We start from the raw sequence: 10,555 nt of genomic DNA, 5'->3' as shown, positions 1-10,555 counted from the left end.
GAGTTGGACTTGACTTGAAGGCACTTAATTAACAACAACGATAACCTTGACGACCATTAACATTGCTGAGTGCATCACTAATTTGTTGTTTAGTTCCTGTTGGAAGAATTTTGTGGTGGTTAGTTTTTGGTGAATGATGCCGAAAGTTCCAAAGAATATGGAAGGGAATATACAGAGTCACTGTACCATAAAGAAATGGTTGATGGTCAACCATTTCAAGAGCATGTGATCAAGAACCAGTGGTACAGAAGGAAGAAATCCAAGGTGCATTGAAGGCATTGGCAAAGAACAAGGCTTCGGGAACTGATGGAATACACATTGAAATCTTTCAACCAACTGATGTAGCCCTAGAGGTGTTCACTTATCCATGCCAAGAATCTTGGAAGACAGCTGTCTGATTAACAGATTGGGAGAGATCCATATTTGTGCACATCTCAAAAGAGAGGTAATCCAACGGAATGTAGAAATCATCAAACAATGTCATTAATATCACATGCAAGTAAACTTTTGAAGATAATTAAAAAATGGCTGCAATGGTATGTTGAGAGGGAACTTTCAGAAATTCAAACCAGATTCAGAAGAGGACATGGAGCACTTGGCTGAAAGCAGAAAATACTAGAAAGATATTTACCTGTGGTGTATTTATAATGAAAAGACTGTGTGGGTCATGACAAGCTATGGATAACATTGTGAAGAATGGGTATTCGAGAACAGTTACATGTGCTTATGAGGAGCCTGTACAGAGATAAAGTTGTTCAAGCAGAACAAGAAGATACTGAATGGTTTAAAATCAGGACATTTGAAGAGTGAGCTGTCTAGCAGATGTTTTCACTTTTTAATGTTTAAAACTGCACTCATCGCCAACAGCACTACTCCTTTCCACTCTCTCTGCCCCTTTGAAAGTAGTAGAGAGGAAAGCAAACCCAGAGTCCAGGATTATATAAACTAAGGAAGCTGTCCAAAAGGAAGGAGAGGAAAGTCGTAGCCAATTGTTAATGTGATAACAAGAGGGCAAATAGAATGATGAAAATTACTCAAGCCCATATGCACACAGCTTTGCATGGGTGTTAATTTTCTAACTCATTCATGTACCTCAATTAAGATCACCAGTTTAACACAAATTGGATAGTTTGATATAAACCAGATGAAGAGAGAGAATGAAAGAAGTAAAAGTGTTGGAGTCACAGACATTCTTTTGAAAACTTTTGTGGGAAAAGATGGACAGGACAGAGATTGGTGGGTTCAGTAGAAGAGTTTTAATACATTTACAGGTAAGGGTCATCCAGAAAGAAATTCAGGGGTCTGATGATACTGAAGCATCCATAGTGGAACATATACAATTACACAGTAGGACCATAAACCTGGACTGAGGAACAAAAGGAAATTAGAGCTAATTTGAGATTGAAAAAAGGAAGTTGGATTCGTTACTAATATTTTGAGTAGTAAAAAAAAAAAAAATTAAACTTTTTAGCAGACCCAAAATAGTTAAAGAAGATAGGCGACTTTCGTCAGCTTTTAAAAAACTATATTTCCCATAAAACTTTTTGTAAAGTAAGTGTATGTAAAATCGGAAAAAAAAAGAAATAGATTGCTTTAAATCACAGTATCTTTAAGCATGTATTTTTGTTTTAGTATGTTAAAGACAACTTTCTATGTCTGTTCTTAGCCTCACCAAACCAAAACAATTGCCATCATTGATTGCAACTTATACAGTGACTGTGTGTTGTTAAGTGTATTGAATCAGTACCAACTTACATAGAACTCAGTATAGGGTTTCTGAGGAGTGGCTAGTGGGTTTGAACTGCCGATTTTGGGTTGTTCTTGTTCAATGCCTTCTCACTATAGTGACCCTTTATAGAGTTTGTAAGGAGCTACTGTGAGTTTGATCTCAACCTTGTAGTTCAAACTGACCTTGTAGTCCAGTGCTTCATCGCACAGTGCCACTTACCCTACAGTGCTTTACCAGCACTCTAGTGACTGTATTTGTTGTTGTGTTGAGTTCGTTGAGTCGGTTCTGACTCATAGCCACCCTGTATAGGGTTCCTGAGGAGCAGCTGGGGATTTGAAGTCCCCCCAACCTTATGGTTAGCAATCCATTGTCTATCCTATAGCGCCACACCAGGAGTCCATGACTATATGTTGTTGTTGTTAAGTGCTGTCAGTTCCGACCCATAGCGACCCTGAATAGGGTTTCCAAGGAGCAGCAAGTGAGCCTGAACCACAGACCTTGTAGTTCAAACAACTGCAATCTGACGCATTAACCCACAGTGCTACACCAGCTCTATAGGACAGAGTAAAACTACCCTATAGAGTTAATGAGTATACATTTACAGAGCCAGACTGCCACATCTTTTTCCCATAGAGCAGCTGGTAGGTTCAAACTGCCAACTTTTTGGTTAGCAGTCGAGCACTTAACACTGAGGGGCTCCTTTTGCAGCATCGGTACTTATCAGTGATCACATGACAGATTTTATTGTTTTATTGTGGTGGTGGTGGTGTGCCATGGAGTCAGTTCCGACTCATAACAACCCGACATAGAGGTTTCCAAGGCTGTAAATCTTCATGGGAGCAGAAAGCCTTATCTTTGGTGATTTTGAACTACTTAACCTTCAGGTTAGCAGATAGGCCCATAATCAAACTATATGTAGAAATACATAGTTTCAACTCTCACCAAAGAAAAATTTCATAAACAGTTTAATGTTTATGTTAAAAACATAAAAATAACTTGTGTACGTGTATTTAAAAGCCATTTATAATGCCCTAGTACCAGTGGTAAATGTTATCAACTACTTTATGTCTTAAGCATACACTTGAGCACACAAGTTTTGGTCATTCCATAATCTAACCAAAGTGGCAAAGTAAGCACCTTAAAAATACTTTTTGAATTAGTATCAAGAGAAAATTGGAATGTTACATAATAAAACTATGTATGGTTTGTATGTTTTCTTCATGTGCTGGCTGGTTTAACTTGTCTGCTCATTCTGTTGAATATAGTAATGATTCATTGTTTTGTTTTTAAAGATTTTTAGATTATTGTTTGGTGCTACTGAGCATATTAATATTTGTATAGTTTCTTATTCATGCATTTTATGTTTAAAATGTTTTTTCTCCCTTTGTAGGTTATGCAATGGTCTCTGCAAGATGGTTTATTCTTGAATTGGAGCTTTTTAAGACTGACATATGCTGGTACTTCATCTTCTATAAGTGGACTATAATTTCTTTTCTGAAGACAACTACATAAACAGACAAAATTGCAAAGATCTGCCCTGTGTCGAGTATGACAGCCACGACTCGTGGCTCTCCAGTAGGAGGGAATGACAACCAGGGCCAGGCTCCTGATGGACAGTCTCAGCCCCCCCTCCAACAGAATCAGGTAGGATGTCGAAGAGACTACTTAAAAGTTACGATTTTATATGTTGGGGGGCGGGGTGTATTTAAAATATGTAGCATTTCTTTAAAAATAAATAGTAAAGTAGCCATAAAACATTGCCAGTTTACATTTCATCTAAGAAAACTAATATATAGGAGAGTTCAGGAGCTGTACATGGTGATGCTTTACTATATAGCCCTCCTTTTTCTGATGTCTTATTTTGTCAGTCATGATTAAAATGAAATGTTTTAGCCCTGTGTAAATTTTGGGGCAAAAGCGTTGAATTATTTAGAGTTAGCCTATGATTAAGAGTGTGGATTCAAGTCATAACTCCACGTGTTCCACATTTCATCTTTGCATCACACTAACTGTGTTGTTGTTACAGCCCTGCGGCTCAAGCCGACTTTGCAGTCTAGTACAGAAACCAACAGTAACCACACCAGGACTCCTCTCCATTCTTTGGAAGAAATTGTGTATGGTTTCTGTTACTTCTTCATGTTGTTAAGTACTGTTTGTTGATCAATTCATAGCAACCCTGGCTAGGGTTTCCAAGGAAGCAGCTGGTTGGTTTGAACCACCAACCTTGTGATTCAAACTGACCTTGCGGTCTAGTGCATCATCCTGAAGTACCACACCAGGATCGTTTGGAATATTGTATTAGGAAACCATCTAGCCTTGGGTTTTATTTGTAGAAAGGTTTTAATTGCAGTTCAAATCTTTTTTTTTAATAGAAGAATTTAGAATACTTCTTGTAAATTGTGTTTAAGTTATTTGTCCATTACATCAAGACTCATTTATTGGAGTAAAAGTACTTACAGTGTCCTTTTTACTTACTATTTTCTTCTTTATGTTTTAACATCTATAATCATAATCTGAATAGAATTAAATAATTTTTATATTGCTAGTTTGTGTTGTCTTGCTTGATAACTCTTTCTAGGGGTGTTATCAATTTCATTAAACAACTTTTGGCTTTGATTGCTTGTTCCTATTTTTGTATACTTATTCCCTGTGTCTCTTTTCCTTTTCTTCCCTCAGATTTGATTTCCTAAATTTTTAAATCATTTTTTGGTGGAAACTTAGATAATTGGTTTTCAGCCTTTCCAAAATAAACAACTTTATAGTAGTGAACATTAAACTTAATGCTATTGTAGACAAACATTTAAACTTGTAATATGTGGCTAAAACAATGCTAAGAGGTAACTATAGTTGGATGCATGTACATGAGTCACAAACATGCTTTCTTTTTTTATTTTTATTTTTTACAGTTGGTGCAAGTTTATGTAGAATTTTTGTGGATGAGTTTTTAGACAAGTATTGGGATTGTAGAGTGTATTTGTTTTGGAATAAACTTATTGTCCAAATATCATATATTAAATATACTTTATTTTATGTATGATAGAAGAGAGCTTCTTTCCCTCTTGGTTAGCCCTTCCAGCGAAGTGTGATAGTCTGAGGTTTGTGTTGGATACTGAAGATTATTATTTTAAATTCCAGAGATAGTAGCATTTTAATAATGTCTGCTCTCTCCTTTACATTTTATGCTCATACTGTGTATGGAATCCTAACCTCTTTTGCAATGCTGTGGCTTGCATGGCTTTAGAGAAAAGTTAAACCTCTACTTTAGTCTTTTATTTTGAAGTATATTTCATAATAATTCTTTATTTTGAAGTATATTTCATAATAATTCCTAGAGTTCTTGGGTCTGTGATTTGTAATTTGATACTATACACTTTCGAATAGATTTAAATTTCTTAAGGTGACTGTGGTAATTTAAACACAACAAAGCACCAAGACATTATTATTTGTCTGTCGACTCCTCACTACGTTTTCACTGTAGGATTTTAGTTATTTTGTGAGATCTGATTCTTTTGAGCCACAAAGAAGCAAGCCACAGCATTAATATCTACATGACTTAGGGCACACATGCTTTTTTGATATGCTTTTGACATCATAAAGAGAATTTCTCTAAATGCTTGCTTTCACTTAATACAATATTTTGAAAAAGTGCATTCCCACAGTAGAGAATTTTAGGCTTTATTAAGTTTAGTAAAACTTGCATAAGCTGGAACCTGGTATAAGGTAGAAACCTGTTATAGAAGGGGGAACTTAAAGATTTTTCACTTAAACGAATGATAGGAAAGTTTTAAGAGTGCACCCAAAGTTGGATAACTTGCTAGACTGGGAAAAATAGGCAGTCCTGTTGTTCCAGCGCTCATAGGTTTCACTGTAGGCACAAGCTGGACTTGGCAAAGGCGCTGTGAAATGAACACGCATGAATGCTGCTAATGTTAAGTATGTATTAGAGTAAAATTCTGGAATGGAATTTGATGTGATCGATGCCATTGGCCATAGAAATTATCTATACTGTTTTAGTAATGATATTTCTGGGGACCAGTTGCTGGAGAAAGATCCCAAGTTTGATAAGGTGGAGGGTCAGAGAAAAAGAGGAAGATCCCCAACGAGATGGATTGGCCAAGTGGTAACATCGATGGACTCAAGCGTGACCACTCGATGGCACCCAGCAACAACATCCTTAGGATGCTGTGGGATAAAGCAGTCAGTTGTAAACCACAGGGTTGGTGGTTCAAACTCACCTGCTGCTCCTTGGAAACCCTATTATACAGGGTTGCAGTGACTCAGAATCAACTCACTGGCACTTATCAACAACAATAGCCTAAGGGCAAAAAAAGCTCAGTATATGTCGTATATAACATCTATTATAAGACATTATAAGACATATTATAAGACATATTATAGCTGTGTGTTAACCAGTAAAAATGACAAAAGAGATGGATTCTTTTTAATTTCTAACTTTTATAAGAATATTCCTAATTATATGGGAAAACATTATATGTACACACATATGAACAGGTTTTTGCCCCTAGAATAGACATTGGAAAAAATTGAAACTCTCGTTGGTATTTTGGTGTAGTATTATAGGTATTGTCTATGTTTTCTAGGAGAAATGTATATAATACACATAATATCAGGAGGAAAAGGTTTCAAAAGAAAGAAGGAAGCATGTCTATAAAGCTGCATACTCCAAACACAAATTGTCCTGCTGGGTTTCTAATGCTTGAATTCTGTGCTATAGATTCTTTGCCTTGAGACCCAACTCTATATCACCTGTACAGTTTCGTTTTCCATCTTAAGCAAATGTTCACAATTTTGTTGCTAATTGGGTATATGAGTTCATGTATAATCTCTGTAGCATTTTAACAATGGCATATCTGACTGCTGACTTTTTATGTAAGCTTTTATTTATGTTATTCTGTTAATGGCACAGTTGTTGACTAGGTGCTAAAAAGACTGACCTTTTAGAATCACTTTCATCTGTGGATGCTTCTGGGTGGATTTGAACTGCCTATGGTTTGGTTAGTAGCCGAATACTTAACTATTTATGCCACTTGTAGTTAAGTGCCGCTGAGTCGGTTCTGACCCATAGGGACGCTGTATAGGGTTACCTAGGAGTGGCTGGTGAGCTTGAGCCGCCAACCTTGAGGTTCAAGCCACAACTTTGCAGTCCAGCACATTAACCCATGCTGCCACACCAGGACTACTTAGGGGCTCCCAGAGTTTAAGAATGAAGAGTCATGAAAGGTCTTCACTTAGTTGTGAAAATATCATTGATAAATAAAGGACAGGGTAAAGAGAAAGACGTACTGAATATGAGGAATGAAAGAAATGAAAATTCAGTTGTAGTCATACTGAAAGTGATGTGACTTATTTAAAAACCACAATGTAGTTTCAAATAATTGTTTGGATAGTCATAAAATAAAGTACAAATTTAGAAATCAGAAACTTTTAAATCTATAAAATATGATATTCCAATATGATGACAGAACTCATAATGGGAAGTGTAAGCAAACAGACAGCATACATTGTGATTAACCTGGCTGTGGAGTGTGAGCTGTCTGCTTTGGGGCTAGTTAAGTTTCTGTCTTGAGTTTGTTATCTCATTTATTAAATGGCTGTAGGATATTTCATTAGGCTGTTATGGATTAAATGAAATCATTTTAAAAAACAGTAGCACAGAGACTACCTGTTTCTACCTGAAACATCTTGAGCTTTTTTGCCTTTAATATATATATATATTTAAAGTAATACGCAAGATTTTTACCTTAGCTAGATTGGTATCTGAATTGTTAGATTTTGTGTATGTGTGGTGGTGGTTATGTGCCGTGGAGTCAGAACCGACCCATAGCGACCCTGTACAGGGTTTCTGAGGCTGTAAATCTTTACGGGAGCAGAAAGCCTCATCTTTCTCCCGCGGAACAGCTGGTAGTTTCAAACTGCTGACCTTAAGGTTCGCAGCCTGATTCGTAACCACTACACTACCAGTGTATGTGTATATATATTAGGCTGTTGTGGGTTATCACAGAAACTTAATTTGGAATACTTAATTTTTTTATTAAGACTTCATCGCCTGATTCTTCCAATGAGAATTCCCCAGCAACTCCCCCAGATGAACAAGGTCAAGGTGATGCCCCACCACAACTTGAAGATGAGGAACCTGCATTTCCACATACTGATCTGGCAAAGTTGGATGACATGATCAACAGGTGAGTTGTTTTGTTACTGTTTTTTAATGTGTGTAATATACAGAAAAACCTACCAAGTTTCTCAGCATTGTACGTGTTTGTGAATAAAAAAGGAAAAGAATAGGGGAATGTCACAATTACTCCCTTGCCTCTATAGTCAAATATCTTTGTAATCCATTAATTCTTAATGCAGTTATTTCTGTGGATGTAAAAGATGAAAAGGAATGAGTGTAACTAATTTTCTCAGGTATATGATGATGACCATAGTTGGTGTTTCTGAACTAGAACAGTACATGTGGCTTCCCTTTTGAGTGTTCATGAAGCCTTTCTTTCATTGCTATAATGTTGGTTGCTAGGATTGCTGGATGACTTTTTAATAATTGTGGGATGACACTGAGTTAAACCAGGTCATAAGAAGATTGAGTTCTTTAGAGACTGCCTTCTGTGTACCGTTGGCAATCCCAGAGTCATTTAAGCAACTCAGCTATTTGTCTCTTTTAATCTTTACCTCAGTTTGCAGTATAATTTTTTATAATATGAGGGACTTTAGAAAGTTTGTGGAAAAATTCCATTGTCTTTTAATACCATTTTCCTGCAAACTTTTTGAGGCCCACTTGTATATTTAAACAGTCACTTTGGTTATTTGGAAGACTTCAAGAGAGTGAAGGTTTAAGCTTATGTGCAGGGGAAGAAAGAGATTTAAAGAGGTTAAGGGAAGAAGATGCCAGGGAATCCTACATGGCTGTAATCCCACTGTGCCTAACGGGGCTGTGGGCTCCACAGGTGAGTGTTCTAGGGCAATGTCACACTTTCTCCCCACACCAAAAAGGAAAGGATCAAGAATACTCGGAGAGGCCATGGCTTTAGTAGAGTTTTGGTTGTATTTCACGTTCTGAAAAAGTCTAAACACTATTAAATATGTAATGGCAAAGGAAATGGGAACCTTTTACATTCAGAGAAATTCTGTTGGTGTTAATAATCATTAACATAAAACATAGAAATCCATTACTACAGATAAGTCCTTTGTAAAGTATCCCTTCCATTACACACACTTAACAATTATTATCAATTAAGAACACATGCTTTCAGATTTATATCCATTGTTTTTAATGGTATATATTGTGTTGTTAAGTGCCATCGAGTTGGTTCCAATACCTTGTATAGGATTTCTGAGGCTTTAAATCTTTGCCAGGGCAGAAAACCATCTTTTTCCCGCAGAGTGGCTGGCATGCTCAAACCGTGACCTTATGGTTTGCAGTCCAGTGCTTTTTTTGTGTGTGTGAGCCAGAGATTTTATTTCCATTTACAATGAACTAACACGATAAAGGTTCCTGACAGAGTATTGTGACCATACAAGAACTCAAGGAATACTGTTCCTGTCAACCCTCATACTTATTTTTAAAAAACTTTTTTTTCTAAGGAAACTTATAGAGCATAAACCTAAGACAACCAAATAATGGTGGGAATTTAGGTGTAAAGACTAATAGCTAGCAGTTGGTTTCCTTTTCCAATGAGGACATCACATGAAAAGAATTGAGATTAGGAAATAATGACTCACATTGAAATCTTCTATGTGCTGAAGTGAATTGTAGAATCTTAACTCACTGAAGGGCTGTTGGAATTTCTGTTTATTTAGTTTTGGATAGACTCTAAAAAAATCTATTGAGTTAGACTGCATGACATCTGAAGAGTCATCCTACAGGCCAAGGATTCCATGATTTTTTTTTTTTTTTTAAGTTTTTATTGTGAATTGCGTAATAGTTTACATGGGAGAACATCAGCTTTACATTCATCCTATCGTATTTAGTTTCGTTGCATTAAGTGTGATTCTGGCAGATGCCTATAATAGTATGCAACAAACATACAGAATTAAGTTCAGTGGTTCCTGACCATTCGCTCTAGCACTAACTAACATTATTGCTAAAGGGTGTATATTGTGGTTTTCTGTTTATATGGTGGTTGGTGATTGTTAGTACTTAACGCTGACTAGACGACTAAGCCGTGTATTAGCAAGTCCCCAGGGGAAGAGAAAACGACAAAAGTAGCACATATGCTCATTTTTAATAACTTACCTAGTAATGGAGTGGCTTATTATAGGACTAAGAGGTGAATGGAAGAGGGCTTTTTCTTTTGGGTAAATGGGTGTGAATGGGGGGTTGGTGAGGAAGAAGAGGTCAGAAGATGATGTGGCTCCTACATAGCTGGGCTGTCATTGAACCCAGAGAAAGCATCACTGGGGATATGTTGCATACTTACTTGAGCAAGGATGGTATGTGTGGAGGCATAGTGACTTTGGAGACCCATGGTTCTCTTTGCTGAGATGAATTGAGACAGAAAATATCAGTTAACTCGCTTTCGTAATATTTTCTTCCTTATGAGGAAGTTTAGGACACCTAAGTGTGTGGGTTGTTACACTATCTCCTTGAACTTGAAATCCCCAAAGAATACTTTCCTATACACTTGAAACAGTAGGTGTCCAAGTAACGGACATTTGATTAGTATAGAAGCTTTCTGTTCTGTGAAAGTTAATAAAATAACTTAGGGCTTTTATCCTTATTACATACCTTTTGTTCCACATACATTTAAAAATTCGTTTTGTAGAGATTGCAGGTGGTGCTTAGTCCCGTCCCACAAAATGGATATT

The 10,555-nt window shown here is 36.7% G+C and overlaps 1 protein-coding gene across 2 annotated transcripts in view; it reads left to right on the top strand.

Annotated features, from left to right (window-relative positions):
* Nucleotides 1–3,249: 3,249 nt before the first annotated feature.
* USP9X (ubiquitin specific peptidase 9, X-linked) overlaps nt 3,250–10,555 on the top strand; it is a 94,335-nt gene continuing 87,029 nt past the window's right edge. For both annotated transcript variants that reach the window (XM_006864266.1, XM_006864267.1), the window contains exons 1-2: nt 3,250–3,373; nt 7,787–7,932. In XM_006864266.1, coding sequence (XP_006864328.1) covers nt 3,278–3,373; nt 7,787–7,932 — 242 coding nt within the window. In that variant the 5' untranslated portion in view covers nt 3,250–3,277. The remainder of the gene's footprint in view (nt 3,374–7,786; nt 7,933–10,555) is intronic.

Source organism: Chrysochloris asiatica, unplaced genomic scaffold (genome assembly GCF_000296735.1).
Source record: "Chrysochloris asiatica unplaced genomic scaffold, ChrAsi1.0 scaffold00062, whole genome shotgun sequence".
Taxonomy (NCBI): Eukaryota; Metazoa; Chordata; class Mammalia; order Afrosoricida; family Chrysochloridae; genus Chrysochloris; species Chrysochloris asiatica.
The sequence above is the reverse complement of the archived record's forward strand: the minus strand, read 5'-3'. Positions and strand labels throughout refer to the sequence as shown.